This window comes from Hemitrygon akajei, chromosome 12, assembly GCF_048418815.1.
Source record: "Hemitrygon akajei chromosome 12, sHemAka1.3, whole genome shotgun sequence".
Taxonomy (NCBI): domain Eukaryota; kingdom Metazoa; phylum Chordata; class Chondrichthyes; order Myliobatiformes; family Dasyatidae; genus Hemitrygon; species Hemitrygon akajei.
The window spans coordinates 36,732,041-36,751,999 of NC_133135.1; the positions used below are offsets into that span (position 1 = coordinate 36,732,041).

General features: G+C 42.9%; 1 protein-coding gene across 1 annotated transcript in view; it reads left to right on the top strand.

The window, feature by feature from the left end:
• The first annotated feature begins 5,975 nt into the window (after positions 1-5,975).
• ccdc24 (coiled-coil domain containing 24) overlaps positions 5,976-19,959 on the top strand; it is a 103,934-nt gene continuing 89,950 nt past the window's right edge. The window contains exons 1-2 of the mRNA XM_073062909.1: positions 5,976-6,045; positions 18,755-19,010. Of these exons, the coding sequence (XP_072919010.1) occupies positions 5,981-6,045; positions 18,755-19,010 (321 nt within the window). The 5' untranslated portion in view covers positions 5,976-5,980. The remainder of the gene's footprint in view (positions 6,046-18,754; positions 19,011-19,959) is intronic.

Below are 19,959 nucleotides of genomic sequence, written 5' to 3' on the forward strand. Positions count from 1 at the left end.
ATTTTTATTTCCAATTTTACCCTGCTTATTTAACTATTATATATATTCTTACTGTAATAAGAGTTTTCTCTTTGCTCTATTGTCATGTATTGCATTGTACTGCTGCCACAAAGATAACAAATTTCACATCATATGCTGGTGATATTAAACCTGATTCTGATCGGAAAAATACCAGCTGTAGTCTGCAAGGAAATTGCACATGAGATTAAGCAGCATCTGCAGAGAGAAAAATCATGTTAACTTTTCTGATGAAAAGCCCCCAACCCAAAATGTTCACTGTTTCCCATTCTACAGATGCTGTCTGCTCTGATGAGTACACAGAGCAAAGTTTTTGATCCACCCCACAACTGGCACGCACAAGGTGACTGCACATTTCTGTCCTCACACAGGAGTGTCACTTTTTAAATCGTGGAAGAGACAAATCATGAAACAAAATTCCTTACCTGCTCATAGATATTTACATTTTGCCATGCGTCAAACTTACAGATGTCTGTTTATTCCTTTTTTTAAAAATGTTCATTAAACTTGAGTACTGTGTTCAATTCTGGATCTCTCATTATAGGAAGGATTTGAAGACATTAGAGAGGGCCAGAAAAGATTTACAAGAATGATTCCTAGGATGAGAGACTACAGTTATTTGGTCTACTCAAGAGTCTGCAACTATTTAGAGAAAAAAAAAAGCTGAGAGGAGATGGGATAGAAGCTGATAAAATAGCGATAGGATGGATAGTGGGAAATTGTTCCTGCTGGTGGAGCAGTCCTAGTGTAGAGATCACAGGTAGAAAATATAGGGAAACAGAATTAAAAATGATATGAGTAGAAACTTTTTTTTACTAGTACATGGCTGGAATTGGATTGCACTGCCCATTGGAACAGGATAAATGAACTGTGAAGCTACAGAGAAGGTACAGGGGCGGGGGGTGAAATTGGTAAAGAGTCAGAAAGGACAATGTGTGTAAAATGGATTTTGTTTGTGTTCTAATCAATCTATGATTCTATGATTGAGATAATTTTTTTTATTTTTGCACGACTACACAGATTCAGGTTCTTGCTGTACTTTGTGGTTCATTGTAAACTGGGCCAAGAGTTGAAAAAGATAAACAAAACTGGGATAGTTCATTTCAAATGGTATGTACACAGTCAGCAATAAATTTCATTGCCTCAGATACCCTTGTCTTTGATCTGGAAGCCATTCTCCTAAGCATCATTAGTTGAATTAAATTATTAATTAGTTAAATCATGCACATAAAAGCATCATATGAAATGAAGATAGTGAATTATTAAAAGTGATTTAGAGGTCTATCTATTGAAAACTGACAACCTGAGTAACTCACAAATTAATATTTAAAATCAAAATATTATCTCTCAAAGATTGTTAATCAGCAGATGTTCAGCCAGAAGTGCAGGAGTATAACTATATCCCAAACCAGACAAGAAATTTTAAGGAAACCTCTGTAACTAGTTCAGTTTCTCTTGCAGCATTGGATTTACTTTTTTTTCTTTTAAAGTGTTAGTCCCTGGCATAACCACTCTAGTGTTCTATGTATATGATAAATTACCTCGCTATCTCAACAGCCATTAATCCATTATTAATAGTTCATGTGAATGGTCATTGACAATATTGTTATGCTTCTTTGTAGAATATGGAAGTAAATTTGGAAGGTTTTCAGTTTTGTAAAACTTAGTTGTACAATGCCATACAGTAAGTGAAACCACCATTTGCAGTGTGTTTTGAGTGTTAATGTGTTGAAGGAGTAATATGAGAAAGACTTAAAAGGTTGAAAAGGGGGCAATGTTTTCTTTAAAAACTCTGAACACATCTTATTCATTGGCATCCTTGAGATCAGAAACAGGTTAGATTTTGAAGCATGCATGCACAAGAATGTTTACATTTGAAGTTCTTTTTAAGAGTGTGGATGAGTTTCCAATATGTTGAATGAGAATTACGTAGAGTGATTGTCCTGATACAGTCAGACTCTCTTCTCCATTGAATGAATACCTGTTGTGCTGAAACTAGTAAGTTCTAATGCCAGAAATTATAATTGGAATACTTCCAGAGAAGCAGCTCATCTTTCACCATGACCCTTTTATAAAAAGGTCCAATTTTATTGTACTACTGAGTACTGAAAATTAAACAAGTAATACTTCAAACAGTTATACTCCAGAACCCTTATTATATCTTAGCCGATAAAGTCACAGAGCATGGAGACTGGGCAAATGTTCAATGACCAAATACACATTAATCATTAAGTATATATTTCCATTAACCCTATACTAATCCCATTTCTTAAAAATTTCTCTCACCTATCCATCAATTTGGCCCAAACTTTACCATTCATCGACACATGAGCAGCAAATTACAGTGGGAAATTAACTTACTAGCAAACAACTTTAGAATATGGGAGGAAACTGGAACACCAAGCAGAAAGCCCTGTAGCCACGGAGAGAACTTACAAACTCTACACAGACAGAACTGGAGGTCAGGATTGAAACTGGATGTCTGAAGCCGTGAAGCAGCAGTTCTACTGGTCTCGAAACTGGGCATCTCCTATGCAAATGGTTACACTTAATATTACCCTAATTCCCCAGCTATCAGAGTACAAGATAATTTGTAACTGGATGAAATAACATCAAGCTTTTACAATGACATTTCAATAACTTTTCATTTAACTGAAGCTATAAATTACAGTATGCCTATGGTATGTTCAAAGTTCAAAGAAAACTTATTACCAAAGTATATATGTCACCATATACAGCCCCAAGACTCATTGGTCAAGACATCGAACATAAGAGTAAGCCAGAGTTGTAGCTCTATAAAACAATGATAAGAATTGACTTGGAAATATTGTATGGAATTCTGGTTATCTACCATTGTAATAGGTGTACTTTTGAGCTGTCTGAACGATCTGGCATTTTTGCAGTCATCTGAAGGATTTGGTGAATTGGACTCTCGAGAATGCAGCTATGGCCTCAGTGCACCATTTCTGGAGTGGAGTTCAGCTGGATTGCGAGAGGGAGGAACAAACTAACATTTGTGGGGTTTTTTGTGGATTCTATTGTCTTTTTTGTTTCGTGGTTCAAGGTTGTATATGGTATACATACTTTGATAATGAATTTACTTTGAACTTTGAACAGTAGGGATATGGAGGTTCTGGAAAGTGTATAGAAGAGGTCTACCAGGATTAGAAGGTAAGCGGTGAAGAAAAGTTGGATAAACTTGGATTGCTTTCTCTATAGAGTTAGAGGTTGAGAGGACTTATGATAGAAATTAATACAATTATTGCAGATATAGATAGGATAGCCAGTCAAAATATTTTGCCCAGGCTAGAAATGTCAAGTACTAGAGGAAATAACACTTAAGGTGAGAGGCGGCAAGTTTTTTTAATAGAGAATATGGTAGGTGCCTGGAGTATGCTGTTGGGGTAGTGGGGGAAGCAGATATGATAGTGGTATTTAAGAAGCTGTTAGGTAAAAACATGAATATTCAGGGAATATAGGAATATGGATCATGCACAGGAAGAAGCAATTTAGTTTGATTCAGTATTTAGGTTCGGCACATACATTGTGGGCCAGAGGGCCTGTTCCTTTCCTGTACTGTTCTATGTGCTATGATTCTCCACTATACAAATGAATACCTAGACAAAGTTTGGAAAAGTTAACTCTACTTGCCTAAAGAAACCAAACAATGCTGCTCTAATCCCGTAATTAAATGTCACAACTATGTTTAAAAAGGTATGTTTAAAGTTATAGGCTTTGATGCATGTCTCTGTGCCGGAACAAGGACTCATTGAAACTGCAAAGAACAGCCATTTCGTCCACACTAGTACTTATACTCCATACAAGTCTCTTCTCTGTCCACTTACTTCAATCTTTCTTTACAAGGAGAGTGGCGGTTAATCTGCAAGGACCTGACATTCAAACAATGAGAGCAACCTTCTTCAATATATATACAGTAATACTAAAGTACTGCAGGTGTTTGGGATGGGAAAATATAAGCAGAAAACACTCCGGTCAGTGCCTACACAAAATGAAACAGAATTGATGATATTTCTTAAAGTCTGCCAGAAAAAAATTCTGTCTGAAATGTAGAAAAAGAACGAGAGTTAAAGGAAACATCTGGAAGGATTTAAATTGCAAAGAAATGGTACATGGTGAAAAAGGGTGATAATAGTACAAGCAAAGAAAGAAATGATTGGTCAAGTGAAGGCAGAATAAGACGAATAGTCACCTGAAATTTAAAAGAAATCCATTGTGGATTATGGAAATTTAGAATACCAATAGAAAATATGTATAGTGGGAGAATTTGGTAAGGGTTCGTTCTGAGGATTTATCCAGGAGCCAACACTGAAGCAATGATAAAGAAAGCAAGAACACAGCAACCATCACCATCTGGAACATGCCTTCTTCTTGCTACTACCAATGGCAAGAATATAGATCCACACTCAATGATTTAGAAACAGTTCCTTCCCTTCCAGCATCAAATTTCTGAATAATCCATGAACCCACAAACACAGCCTCCTTAGTCTTTTTTGTCACCATTTATTTATTTACTTTTTCAACCAATGTACCCTCTAATTTTTTTTTTACAGCTGCACATATCAACCATTGGTCTGGGCAGGAAATTTTTACATGGCCTGAAAATTATGCAGCTCATTAATTTTTTTTGAAATATGCACATTAAACAAACACAAATCACAACATAAGTAAACGGTGTCAGGCAGTCCTAACAGCAGACAGGCACAATGGCAAAAGTAAAACGTTTTGATTAGACAGCATTGGCATTCAGCGGGCTGGTGATTTATTAACAATGAGCTACCAACTTCCATTCTGTTTATTGTTACAATTTGTAACAGTGCTGTAACTTCAAACACTGACAATGTAAATATGTTGAAGGTCTACAATTTTTCAAAGTAATGTTTGTGGTATATATTATTTAGAAAATCTATGGATTATATGTATTAACACAATTAATTATAGGGTATTTCACTATTAACATAGATTTCTAAATTATATTAGCCTAATTTCAAAATTATATTAACATCATATAAAAGAAAATTCTAGCAGCACGGCAACAAAGGCGATGTGAGCTGGAGCATTTCAGTTACTTCATGGCTGTGAAGCCATGCACCCACGCAACTTAGAGGGAATTGTTCGCAATTTACAATAATTTTAATATCTTTGCATAGATTCCTTCTGCAAAACAACAAATTTCATGTCTTATAAGTCAGTGGCGTTAAATCTGATTCTGCTTCTGATTGTTTGAAATTGTTGAACAATTCTGAATACAGGAGGAACAGGGAGTTCAAAGTAAGACAGTCCTAAAGAACAGTTTCAGCCTGAAACCTGTATTCGTATTCCTCCATAAATATTAGCAGACGTACTAATTTCCTGGACTCTAGTTTTGTCTGCGTTGATCCAGATTTCCAGCATCTCAGTCTCTCCAGGGAACAGCTGGGGACAGGAACGTGGATGTACTGGCGGACTGAGGTGGGGTTGGGAGTATTTTGACACTTCCATGGGGGGAACTGAGCGACTATATCATCACTGCCTCAGACAGATAAACTCTTCTCGGGCTTCCAGCCGGGTACAGCTACCGATTTCAGGTTAACGTTGATACCTGCACCCGGCTGGAAACCCGAGAAGAGTTTATTCGACATAAACGTCGGGAAAGCGCGAGATCCATTTTCAGCCTCAGACAGGGTCCAATTTTCTTGTTATCTGCTTGAAGTATTTACATTCCCATCCCTCGCGATTAAGGAGGAGTTTGTGAAACAAAGCAACGTGAAATGAATAATCCTCGCTTTGGGTAGTTATTCTTTTGAGGTTTAATCGATAGTTTGAGTCACCGTGCCCTGATTTCAGGTTTCCTCGCGATCACCGCCGCGTGCGGCTCGAGGGCACCCTTGGGTGCGGTAAAAGGGCGACCTCCCGTGAGAGCGCTGTACTCGCGAGACGTCGCCCTTGGAGATGAGAGTTTGTGATGGCGACGGCGTTGGTGGGGAGTCTGGCAGAGCGGGGCAAAGCCGGTGGCCGGCTGAGGGGTAGGTGAGTGCGTCTCCGTGTGTCCGACAGTGCCGTGCGCCCGCTTCCTTCCCCGTATGTCGATTTGTCCGACCGGAGGAAGTGTTCCCTTTTCAGGTAACTACAGGGCGAAGTGCGGGTGTGAGGCTTTCGGCATGGACGGCTGCAGTGGTGTTTCTTGGAGCTGCGGACTTCCCGAGGGTCTGTGGGTGGTGGAGAGCTGTCAAGTTACAATAACGTTAGGCAGGAACTACGGAGAGTTCATTTGAAACAGCTGTTTTTGGGCAAGTCCACATGCAACATGTGGAGGCTGTTTAAAGACCAACTGCATAGAGTACAGGACAGATACGTTCCAGTCAGAAGGAATGACAAGGATGGCAAAGTAAGAGAACCTTGGATGTCAAGGGAGGTGGTGAATTTAGTCAAGAATACAAATTTAAAAATATATATAAAGTTTAGGAAGCATGTCCCTTACTATTTGATATTGCCTGGGAGCCCTTGGCAATCGCTCTTCGTGATTCATCCCCAATATATTTGGCATTATTCGTGGGAATGGGATGCATAAGGTATCACTATATGCAGATGACCCGTTATTATACCTTCTAACCCAGAGAATTCCATCCCTGTAATAATATCACCACTTGCCCAGTTTAGTAGTTTTTCTGGTTATAAATTGAATCTTAATAAGAGTGAGCTTTTCCCATTAAATATACAAGTTCCAATCTATAGACAATCACCATTCAGACTGGTTACTGATTACATATTTGGGTGTTAAAATAACTAAGAAGCATAAGGATCTACTTAAATTTCACTTTTTACCCTATATTGATCATGTTAAACAACTGCTTACTAAATGGTCCCCATTGTCCTTATTGTTGATTGGTAGAATTAATGCTATTAAGATATATTATTTTACCTAAATTTCTGTATCTATTTCAGGTGGTACCAATTTTCATTTCTAAATCCCTTTTTTGATATTATTGATTCTAAAATTTATTCATATATATGGCAGAATAAAATTCCTAGGTTAAGTAAGAAATATTTACAGAAATCAATAAAAGATGGCGGTTTGGCAATGCTGAACTTAAGATTCTATTGTTGGGCAATTAATATTCAATATTTAATGTTCTGGACACAAGATCTCGATGAAATTCAATGTCCACAATGGGGTGAACCTCGAGCGCGAGTCTGTACAGGTGTTCTCGTTGGCTTCTATCTTAGGGGCCTCACTTCCCTTTCCACTTACTAAACTGAATAAACAAATGACAAATCCAATAACTAAACATACAATACGAATATGGTTTCAATTTCGTAAATTTTTTGATTGAATAAATTTATCCTATCAAGTCCTGTTATATCTAATTTTTTCTTCCAACCATCCAGAATTGATCAAGCTTTTCTTTTATGGAAAACGAAGGGAATAACATGTCTTCGCGACTTATTCATGGATAACTCTCTCATGTCTTTTGAACAGTTGTCTAATAATTTGCCCAGATCATATTTTTTTCAGATATTTACAGATTTTTGAATTCTATTTTACCTACTTTTCCGCTATCACATCATACTGAAATTACAGAAAATTCTTAGTTTTAAACCCCTATCAGAAGAGTTTAATAACAATTATTTACGATCTGATTACAAAAATACGTCTAGGTACATCTGATAAAATTAAGAATGAATGGGGAAGAGGACTTCAGGTATCTTTACCTATAGAGAAATGGGAGAAAATTCTCCAACTTGTTAACACTTATTCAATGTGTGCTAGACACACTTTGATACAATTTAAGGTGGTTCATAGGGCCCATATGTCCAAGGATAAGTTAGCTAGTTTTTATTGCCATATAAATCCTGTCTGTTACAGATGTAAGTCTGAGGTAGCTTCCTTGACACACATGTTTTGGTCTTGTCCTCTTTTGGAAAAATATTGGAAAGATATTTTTGATATTATTTCAGCAGTTTTGCGTATTGATTTACAACCTCATCCTAACACTGCAATTTTTGGATTACCAGTGAGGGACTTTAGTCAATTATCCCCTTCAGCTTGCCATTTGATTGCATTTATTACATTAATAGCCAGAAGATCCATTTTATTTAAATGGAAAGATTCTAATCCCCCTACTACATTTCAATGGTTTTCCCAAACTATAGCATGTTTAAACTTGGAAAAAATTAGGAGTGGCACTATCGACCCTTCAGTTAAATTTGAAGAAACTTGGAGGCCATTTATTCAACATTTTCATATGATGTAAGCTGACCTTTTCCGAATCCTTCTCAATAACTTTTCGTTCGTGTATAGAGGAGCGAGTTAATGACAAATAATGATTTGAGCTGATGAAACATGGCAGCCCAGCTTTTGTTTTGTTTTTATTTTGTTTTTTTTTAGTTTAGGGAGATTTTTAAAAATCTTTTTCATGTTTGGTTACTAAGAGATTGGGAGGCGTAGATTACATATGTTACTTGGAGTCTGTTTCTGTATACGTTAACTGTTGTTAATGTAATCCCGATCTCTTTGTATTATTATCATTGTTATGTTTATCTACTCGAAACTCAATAAAAAAGATTAAGAAAAAAAGTTTAGGAAGCTAGAATCAGACCCTTGAGGGTTATAAACACACAAAAAAAAACTCAAGAAGGGAATTAGGAAAGCCAGGAGGGGCTATGAAAAGATCTTGGCAAGTAGGATTAAACAGAATCCCAAAGGCATTCTACACAACTCACTCCTCAAGAATCAACTCCTCTCTCAGCAAGGACCTGGACCCATTGCAATTTGCCTATCTCCACAATGGGTCTTTGGCGGATGCGATCTCAATGGCTCTGCTGCAGCCGTGGATCACCTGGACAATATAAATACCCATGTCTGGATGCTGTTTATTGACTATAGCTCAGTGTTTAACACCATCATTCCTACAGTCCTGATCAAAAAATGAGCCTCCGTGCCTCCCTTTGCAACTGGATCCTCAACTTCCTAACCAGAAGACCACAATCTGAATAGATTGGCAATAAAGTCTCCACCTTGCTGACAATCAATACTGGTACACCTCAGGGAAATGTGCTTAGCACACTGCTCTCCTCTCTTTACACCCATGACTGTGTGGCTAGGCATAGCTCAAATGTCATCTATAAATCTGCTAAATTGGTAGAATCTCAGATGGCGACAAGAGAGCATACAAACTAGCTGAGTGGTGTTTAAAGCAACAACATTGCACTGAACGTAAGTTAGACCAAAGAGCTGATCGTGGACTTCATAAAGGGTAAGATGAACACAAGCCAATCCTCCTAAGGTAATCAGAAGTGGAGAGAGTGAGCAATTTCCTGTTGCTGGGTGTCAGTATCTCTGAGGACCTAACCTGGTCTCAACATATTGATGCAGCTATAAAGGAGGCAAGACGATGGCTGTATTGTGGCGGCCCACACACTCGGGACTTGAACCGCCATCGGGAGCTGTGGGCAGACATGTGGTAACGTGTTTGGAGCTACCCGCTCAGGGCGGACCTTCCTGGGACAGTCTGACATCACGACCGCCCTGCGGGCACAGGGGCCCATGGGAGGGAAGATTTAAGCGCGCAATTTTTGAATCAGTAAAGGCATTCAGAGTTCAGCTGTCTCTGCCTCCGTGTGTTTCTTTAGTAGCGCGTTGCACGTGACTTCATTGGTGACCCCGACGTTCCAGACGGCATCTGGAGTCGGCGACTCAGTGACCAGCCATGAGTTCGAGCAACTCGCACAGTGCGGTCTCTCTGAAGATCCCAACTTTCTGGGCCACTCAGCCCCACGTTTGCTTCAAGCAGGGTGAGGCCCAGTTCAATATCAGAGACAGTACAGCCAACACCACGTGGTACTACTACGTGGTCAGCACGCTCGACCAGGAGACGACAGGCTGGATCATTGACTTCCTACGCCAGCCACCAACGGAGGACAGGTGGCTCCTAAGCTTAAGGCGCTCCTGATCCATACCTTCGGACTCTCCCACCGCGAACGGGCCGCGTGGCTCCTACACATGGATGGCCTGGGCAACTGCACGCCATCCGAGCTCATGAATGATACACTGGCGCTCATGGACGGCTATAAATCGTGCCTTTTATTTGAACAGTTGTTCCTCAAGCAAATACCAGAGGACATTCGCCTCCTCCTGGTGAGTGAGGATTTCAGCGACCCACACAGGGTTACGGCTAAAGCAGACGTCATTTGGCAGAGCAAGCAATGTGGAGCAGTCTCCATTGGCCTAGTCATGATCACGCGCCCCAAAGCCCAGGCCCCGCAACTGAAGCCGTCGAGACCCACGGGGGAAAAAGACGAAAGTTCGGAACAATGGTGTTTCTATCACCAGAGATGGGGCTGAGGCGTGCGCCGCTGCCATCCACCATGTGCTTTTCCGGGAAATGCCGGGGCCAGCCGTCATTAATGGCTGCAACGGCTGGCCACCGAGACAGCCGCCTGTACCTCTGGGACCAACACTCGGTGCTTCCTGGTAGACACCGGGGCTGAAGTCAGCGTACTCCCCCCCACTCAAACATGGACACTCGTAACGCGGTCCCAGGCCCTGAACTCACCGCTGCAAATGGCACCAATATTTGGACATACTCACTGCACTTCGGGTCCAGCCATTTCACTTGGACTTTCACGTTGGCAGCGGTGTCACAGCCACTACTAGGGGCAGATTTCCTACGGGCCAACTGCCTCCTGGTCGACCTAAAAGGCCGGCATTTGGTCCACGCTAAGACGTTCCAGACTTTCCAGCTCAGAGAAGCCAAGCTACCGGCCCTGCACCTGGATTCCGTGACCCTCTCGGGTAACGAATTTGCCAGGGTGTTGGCGGAATTCCCCTCCATAGTCACCCCGCAGTTCTCCACGGCCGACCCCAAGCATGGCGTGCAGCACCACATCCCCACGCAAGGACCGCCACTGCACGCCCGAGCTCGCAGGCTCCCACCCAACAAGCTCCACCTCGCCAAGGAGGAGTTCCGTGAGATGGAAGAGCTAGGGATCGTACGCCGCTCAGACAGCCCGGGGGCATCCCCGCTGCATATGGTGCCCAAGTCCGCAGGAGGATAGAGGCCCTGCGGAGACTACAGAAGGCTCAACGACGCTACAACCGCCAACAAATACCTAGTACTCCACATCCAGGACTTCATGGTGAACCTGCACGGAGCGACCATCTTCTGGAAAATCGACCTGGTCAGGGGATGCTATCAGATGCCAGTGCAACCCGATGACGTGCCCAAGACTGCCCTCATCACCCCGTTCGGCTTGTTCGAATTCCTGAGGATGCCTTTCGGTCTCAAGAATGCAGTCACAGTGGGACACGGCCTGGATTTTGTTTTCATTTACTTGGACGATATCCTAGTGGTCAGCAGTTTGCACCAAGAGCACATGGCACATCTGCGCCAGCTCTGCCAATGCCTGAGCGACCACGGACTGGCAATCAATCTGGCAAAGTGCCAGTTCGGGCTGACGGAGATCGACTTCTTGGGCCACAGAGTCAACCGACATGGTGCAGTTCCCCTACTGGACAAGGTCCAGGCCATCCGCCAGTTCCCCAAGCCCAGCACAGTCAAAGGCCTGTAGGAGTTCATAGGGGTGGTCAACTTTTATCATCGGTTCGTGCTGGTGGCGGCACGCATCATGAGACCCTTGTTCAGCCTGATGGCCGGCAAGGCCAAAGAAGTGGCATGGGACGCGGAGTCCACAGTGGCGTTCGAGCAGGCCAAGGAGGCGCTGGTGAAGGCAGCCCTCCTAGTGCACCCGAGAGTCGATGTACCCAACAGCACTCACAGTCGAACGCTTCTGATACTGCATTCGGCGGAGTCCTGGAGCACCTCGTCGAGGACCAGTGGCAACCACTCGCTTTCTTCAGCCAGCACCTACAGCCACCAGAGGTGAAGTACAGCGCTTTCGACAGAGAGTTGCTAGCGCTCTACCTGGCTGTCCGGCATTTCTGGTACTTTCTCGAGGGAAGGGAGTTCACTGTGTATACGGACCACAAGCCCCTCACCTTCGCACTGTCCTTTATTTCAGAATTCACCATGGACATCCGCCACATTGCAGGGAAGAACAACGTCGTCGCCGACACACTGTCTCAGCCCTGCCTCCACTCAGTAGGCATATCATCCTCAGGAAAAGACTACGCAGCACTGGCGGAAGCACAACGGTCGGACACCGAGATCCCGGCTTACCGCACCGGCGTTTCAGGGCTCCAGTTGGAGGACGTCTCCATCAGTCCAGCAGCAGATCAACTCCTGTGTGACATGTCTACCAGCAAACCCTGACCCGTGGTACCAGCAGCATGGAGGTGCCGGATGTTCTACACACTGCACGACCTGGTCCATCCGGGCGTCCATCAAGCTGGTAGCAGACAGATTCGTCTGGCATGGTTTGTGCAAACAGGTCGGACACTGGGCCAGGAGCTCCGTACACTGCCAGACCGCCAAAGTCCAGTGACATGTGAAGGCTGACCTCCAGCAGTTCCAGCCGACGCATAGGAGGTTCCATGTGGACATCGTCGGCCCCCTGTCAGTCTCCCGGGGCACCAGGTATATCTTTACCATGGTACACAGGTTCACAAGATGGCTGTAAGCCGTACCGCTTGCAGACACGTCCACTGAGTCCTGCGCCAGGACGCTCATTGCAAACTGGATCGCCAGGTTTGGCCTCCCAACGGATATCACCTCTGACAGAGGGGCGTAGTTCATGTCTGATTTGTGGACAGCACTGGCGCAGCTCCTGGGCACCCAGCTGCATCACACCACAGCATACCATCCCCAGTCCAACGGTTTGGAAGAGCAATTTCACCGGCATCTCAAGTCGGCCCTGATAGCGCACCTCAAGGGCCCCAACTGGACAGATGAGCTTCCCTGGGTCCTACTGGGCATCCACACAGCCCTCAAGGAGGACCTGGACACCTCCTCGGCGGAGCTGGTTACGGCGCCCCCCTGACAGTCCCAGGCGAGTTCGTACCAGAGGCCCGAGGTTCAGAAGAAACTCCAGCAGCGGTGCTAACGAGGCTGCGGGACAAGGTAGGGACCCTGGCACCGGTCCCAACCTCCAGGCATGGTCCCACGCCATCCTTCACCCCTAAAGACCTCCGAGACTGTGAGTATGTTTTATTCGCAGGGGCATACACAGGTCACCTCTACAGCGGCCGTATGAGGGACCCTTCAAGACGATATGGCACAATGGAACCACGTGTGTCGTGGAGGTGGGTGGCCGGGGAGAGACTTTTACAGTGGACCGCCTCAAACCGGCACACTTGGACATTGAGCAACCGGTGAGGGTACCCGCACTGCGCCGGCGAGGCCGGCCACCCAGGCAAGCCACACAGACAGGGGGCTCCACTCCCCTGATGGATGTTTCGGGGGGGGGGGGGGTGGTGTGGAGGCCCGCACACGCAGGACTCGAACCGCCATCTGGAGCCGCGGGCAGATACGCGGTAGTGTGTTTGGAACTACTCGCTCGGGGCGGACCTTCCGGGGACAGTCTGATGTCACATCTGCCCCACAGGTCGCAGAGGCTCATGGGAGGGGAGATTTAAGCGCGCAATTTTGAATCAGTAGAGGCATTCTGAGTTCAGCTGTCTCTGCCTCCGTGTGTTTCTTTAGTAGCACGTTGCGTGCAACTACAGTATTTCATCTGGAGTTTGAGGAGGTTTAGTTTGTCACCTAAAACAGTCAAACTTCTACAGATGTACTGTGGAGAGCATTCTGACTGGCTGCATCATTGTCAGGCATGGGGGGTGGGGTTGTAGGGGTGGCTTCTGCACAGGATTGAAGTAAGCCATTGAAAGTTGTAAAATTAATCAGCTCCATCATGGGTACTAACCTCTGAGGTATCCAAGCCACCTTCAAAGAGTGGAGCCTCAGAAAGGCGGCATCTGTTGTTAAGGATCCCCACCACCCAGGACATGCCATTTTCTCATCATTGCCATCAGGAAGGAGGTACAGAAGCCTGAAGGCACATACTAGGGATTCAGGAACAGCTTCTTCCCCTCTGCCATACAATTTCAGAATAGACATTGAACCCATGAACACTACTTCACTACCTTTTTAAATTTCTGTTTCTGCACTACTAATTTTAATTTAACTATTTAATATACATATATACTTACTATAATTCTGCTGCAGAGTTAACAAATTTCTCAACATATGCCAGTGATATTAAACCTGATTCTGACATACATTAGGAGCAAGAGGATAACAAGGGAGAGGGTGGGATAAAGGGGGGAATATTTGCTTAGATACAAAAGATAGATGAGGTCCTTAATGAGTACTTTACATTAAGTATTTACCGAGGATAAGGATGGGGAGGACAGAGAGATCAGTGTTGAGATGATTAATACACTTGGGACTTTGGGACTCAGAGTGTTAAGGTGGGTAAGTTCACAGGCCTGATGGGATATACCGCAGGTTACACTGGACAACAATTTTTTTCAAAACTGTTGCTTCCTCTGAATTTTTTTTGTTATGAAGGCTGCTTGAAGAATATTATGAACACACATTTAACTTCAGACTACTTGTATCACATAAATATTTGAAGAAACAAGAAAATAACTTTTATTGAATATAATGTTTAATTGCATAATGGTGCTGATGATTTTGTGAATATATGGCTCCTCTATAGAGAGAGTTAAGTACACCAGGTTCCTGGGAGTTCACATCATAGATTACTTCACCTGGTCCCTTAATATCACCTCCCCAAACAAGGAGGCACAGTAGTGCCTCCACTTCCTAAGAAGGTTGAGGCAAGCAAGAATTAGCCCCCTGCCCCCCCCACCCATCATCTTTGCTGTGTTTTATAGGTTTACCATTGAGAGCGTCCTGACAAGTTGCACCTCCATACTCCCAAAAGTATTCAGGAAGCTAAATCTTTCTTGTCCAATGTTACTGAGAGAGGCAAATGGAGAGTGCTGGGGTGTCGACCAATATTTTTATGTTCTTTCTAAGTACGGGTGAGGTCCTGGAGGACTGGCAATTAGCTAATTTTGTTCCATTGTTCAAGAAGGGAACTAGGGATAATCTTGAAAACTACAGACTGGTGAGTCTCATGTCAGTGGTAAGGACGTTGCTCGAACAAATTCTGAGGGATAAGCTCTATGAGCGCATTTGGAATACAATCGCCTAACTAGGGAGAACTAGCATAGCTTTTTTTGCGGGGCAAGTCATTTCTTGCTAACTTGATGTGAATTTTTTGATGATGTGACGAGGCTGATTTTTTTGAAGGTAGAGCTGTGTATGTTGCCTGCGTGGATTTCTGTAAGATGTTTGACAAGGTCCCTCATGGGATACATGAGCTCCATGGTGAGTTGGCCATATGGATTCAGGACTGGCTTGTCCATAGAAATCAGAGGATGGTTGTTAAACAGACTTATTCTAGCCGGATGAGTGTGATTAAAAGTGCTTGCCTGGATTTGTACTGTGACCTCTGTAATTTGTGATGTATAAAAATGACCTGGATGAAAATAAGATCAATGTGTTAGTAAGTTTGCAGATGATACGAAGATTGGTAGTGTTATAGACAGTATAGATGACTCGCAAAGAATATAGCAGGATGTAGATCAGTTGCAGATATGCGCAGAGAATTAAGACCACAACATATAGGAGCAGAATTAAGTCATTCAGCCTATCGAGTCTGCTCTGACATTTCATCATCAACAAAATTAAAGCTCATCCATAAAATAGCACAGTATTTCACAAGTTATGCCAAGATATCGATGAAGAGTTTGAAAGCTTGCTTATTCATACTGTGGTGCGTTGGTTGTCAAAAGGCTGCTGGTTAAAATGTTTCTTTGATCTTTTTGACACTGGTTGAATTTTTGCTAAGCTGACAAGAGCTTGGGAAACAAGGTTGAACATCTTTGTGGAGATGTTGCATACCAACCTGATCTGTATGAGAAAATGAACATTCTAAATATGTAACTACAGGGTGAGAATTTCAATTTATTCCTGGCAAAAAGTGTAGTGTCCACTTTTATTGGAAATGTATAAGCAAAACATTCAAGAAGAATGTTCTCACAGTTTCTCTGCATGGCACAGATGAAGATTTGTAAGAGTACTGCTTATACCTGCAGTCACTGAAGAAGGATTTTCAGAATCGGTTCAAGGATTTGAATGACCTGGAAATTCTGGACTGGGTTGTTAACCCTTTTCTTTGCAAAGTGCAAGAACAGGAAGAGAGCTTGCAAGAAAAAATTATTGAAACTCAATGATGACGAAGAAGAAATGGTTTTCAAAAAATGGCAGCTTTTGTGGTATGTGGCTACACAGTTATATAAAATTTCCTGGTCTTTCTTGCTCTTCATTACATTTCCATTCTTCTACTTTGTTGAAAGAGGCTTCAGTATAGTGAACCATATAACCACAAATTGCTCAGACATTGTTACACATTGGGGCTTTAGGCTTTTGCAACCACAACCTGAACCAGATATTTCAACTCTTGCTAAAAACCATTGAGCTCAAGGATTGCATTGATATCGAAGCCGTTGTACAATGTACAAATACTGTGTAAGCTAGGTTTAAAGTCAAATAAAAAATTTAAAGCAGAATAATTTTTCTCATGTTAGCATATGGTAGACATCTTTTTGCACTCTGGAACTGCTGGAAAGTATATTGTGCCTAAGAGGGGTGTTGGCAAGTATGAATGCACTTTAGGGGGGCTTTGGCAAGTATGAAAGTGCTTTAGGGAGGTGTTGGGCTACAAAAGGTTGGGAAACACTGGTTTAGAAAAATGACAAATAATCATTTAATATTATAAACAGCTGAAGTTGGTAAATATGACCTAATGGGGAGAACCTAAAATCAGGAGACATTGTTAGAGTAACACACTGAGCATTTATGAGAAAGTGAGCAATTATTTCTCTCAGATGAAATGGATATTTGGAATTATTTGTTCTGGAGAACTATGAAGGCTATATCATTAAATATATTCTGAGAGATATGATTGGAGGATCAAGGGTGATGGGGAATGAACAAGGAAGTGGAATTGAGGCCAAAATTGAACCTACCATGGTCTTATCAAAAAGCAAACCAAATTTGAGGGCTATTTGACCTGTTTCTCTTTTCTAAATGCTTGGATGACTGTATTAGTCCTTAAACTCTTCTTCCTATCCTATTACTATTGCATATGGTTCACATACTGAGTGTAGACTTTTGGATTTTTTGCAATTCTATTTTCACTTTTCTCATTTCATTGTCCTTTTCATCCATCCTCTCAACTATTATTTGATTTTCTTCTTGCATATATCACATGATCTATTTAGAGATAGAGTGGAACTGGCCCTTGGAGCTGTGCTGCCAGCAACCCACGTCCCATTCCCATTCTGATATGTCTGTCCATGGCCTCCTCTACTGTCAAGATGAAGCCACACTCAGGTTGGAGGAACAGCACCTTATATTCCGTCTGGGTAGCCTCCAACTTGATGGCATGAGTACTGATTTCTGTAACTTCCGTTAATGCCCCTCCTCCCCTTCTTACCCCATCCCTGATTTATGTATTCCCCCCCTTTTTCCTCTCTGCCCATCACTCTTTGCCTGTTCTCCATCTCCCTCTGGTGCTCTGCTACCCCTTGCTTTCTCCCTAGGCCTCCCATCCCATGATATTTTCCCTTCTCCAGCTCTGTATCCCTTTTGCCAACCACCTTTCCAGCTCTTAGCTTCACCCCACCCCCTCCTGGCTTCTCCTATCATTTCAGATTTCCCCCTCTCCCTCCTACTTTCAAATCTCTTACTACCTCTTCTTTCGGTTAATCCTGATGAAGTGTCTCGGCCCGAAACGTCGACAGTGCTTCTTCCTATAGATGCTGCCTGGCCTGCTGTGTTCCACCAGTGTTTTGTGTGTGTAACCCACCTTTTAACCCTAGCCTAATCACGGGACAATGTCCAATTAGCCTATTAATCGGTGTGCCTTTGGACTGTGGGAGGAAATTGGAGCACCTGGAGGAAACCTACACATTCCACAAGGATGATGTACAAACGTCTTACAGAGCATGCTGGGATTGAACTTTGAACTCTGCCACCCTGAGCTGTAATAGTGTTGCACTAGCTGCTACGTGTGTCACCCTTTCTTTGTTTTATCATATTTGTTTCCCTTTTGTCATACTAGGAGCTGTGGTATAAATTCATCTGCTTTGTCCCGTTCTGTGGGAATGCATTTGGCTGTTATATGAAACGTCTCTCATCTCTTATTTAAATATCTCCCAGTATTATTTTACATTTTGGTTCTGCTTTAACTGGATCGAAGCCTCTTTTATCCCATTAAAGTCAGTCCTTTCCTAATGAGGAAGTTCTACATGAAAAGCAGTAACATACAAACTAAATCTTATAATTTAATCCTCAACAAAACCAGGAACACCTTATTCTTCAGATTCCTAAATGTATTAATCTCCTAAATGTGTTACCTTTTTCTTTTGAGTCTCCAAAGTAACCAATCTGCATTTGTTATTTCCAATTTTCCTGCTATTCAATCTCTTGATGATACTCACTTTTTGACATTTTCATCTTTCCTAATAGCGTATCAGCACCTCTTACAGTTCAGGGAGGCCCTTGTCATGCACTGCTCTCCCTGGGACTAGAGGTGCACTCTAAATTTGCTCTGCACCTACCATAAACCGTCACTCATGCCTTATCCTTATATTTTGTTTGTGAGTATCCTAAATAAAGGTTTTGAAATTGTCAGATTTCTTCCAGCACTAAAGCATTTATTGATTCATTTATCAGTCCATTTATCCTACCATTTTCTTTTGCAGGTTCTGCCTGGGGAGTAATTGGCATGTGCATATGCAATCAACGATGGGACAGACACCTTGGTTTAATGCCTCTGGATCTGACGCAGAACAAAGTCTAAAGCTTGAAGATGAAGACAGCAGATTTACTAGTAACTATAAGCGACCGTCATCACTGTGGAAACTAATAGAAGAATGTGTCCCTCCATCTGAGAGAGATGAAATCAGGGTAATTCTGGGAGAATCAGCAGTGGACCTCAACCAGGACTTGCATGCAGAGGCAAGAAATATCACTATCCATGCCATACTCTTGCTAAGTACATTTAAGTGATTAACTTTTGATGTCAGATCACAGAAGTGGTCTATTCATTTTTTTGAACGTGCTTAGCTCCTATGCTTGCTTTTGGTCCAAAGCTGTAAACTATTTTTATCCTTGAGTACCTGGCCAAGTCTCATTTAACATCATTTGTATAATTAGATTTCATCACATTTTAAGTTAGTGCATGTAAGTTCCTCCCAGTTTATTGATATAGAGAAATGGTTTTAAACTCATGACCTCTGGCAAATGGATCATGGAACATAGAGCAGTACAGGAAAGCCACCAACCTTCATGTAATCTGCAAACTTATTAACCCACTCTTCCACTTCCTCATCCAAGTCATTTTTAAAAATCACAGAGCCAGAGGTGTTGAAACAGATCTCTGAGGAACACCACTGGTCAGCAAACTCCAGACAATATGTACAAAAAAGATGGATGAACTCAGCAGGTCGAGCAGCATCCGTTGAAAGGAGCAGTCAATGTTTCGGGTCGAGACCTTCGTCAGGACTAAAGAAGGAGGGGGCAGGGGCCCTATAAAGAAGGTGGGGGGAGGATGGAAAACCAATCAGAGGAAATATCAAGGGGTGGGGGAGGGGAAGCAGGGAGGGAATAGGCAGGAGAGGTGAAGAAGGAATCTAAGGGGAAAGCACTATGGGTAGTAGGAGAAGGCAGAGTCATGAGAGGTGATGGGCAGCTTAGAAGAGGAGACAGAGTGAAGGTGGGATGGGGGAAGGGAGAGGGAGAGAATTACTGGAAGTTGGAGAATTCGATGTTCATACCAAGGGGCTGGAGACTACCCAGACGGTAGATGAGATGTTGTTCCTCCAACCGAAGTTTGGCCTCATCATGGCAGTAGAGGAGGTCATGTATGGACATATCTGAATGAGAATGTGAAGGAGAGTTGAAGTGA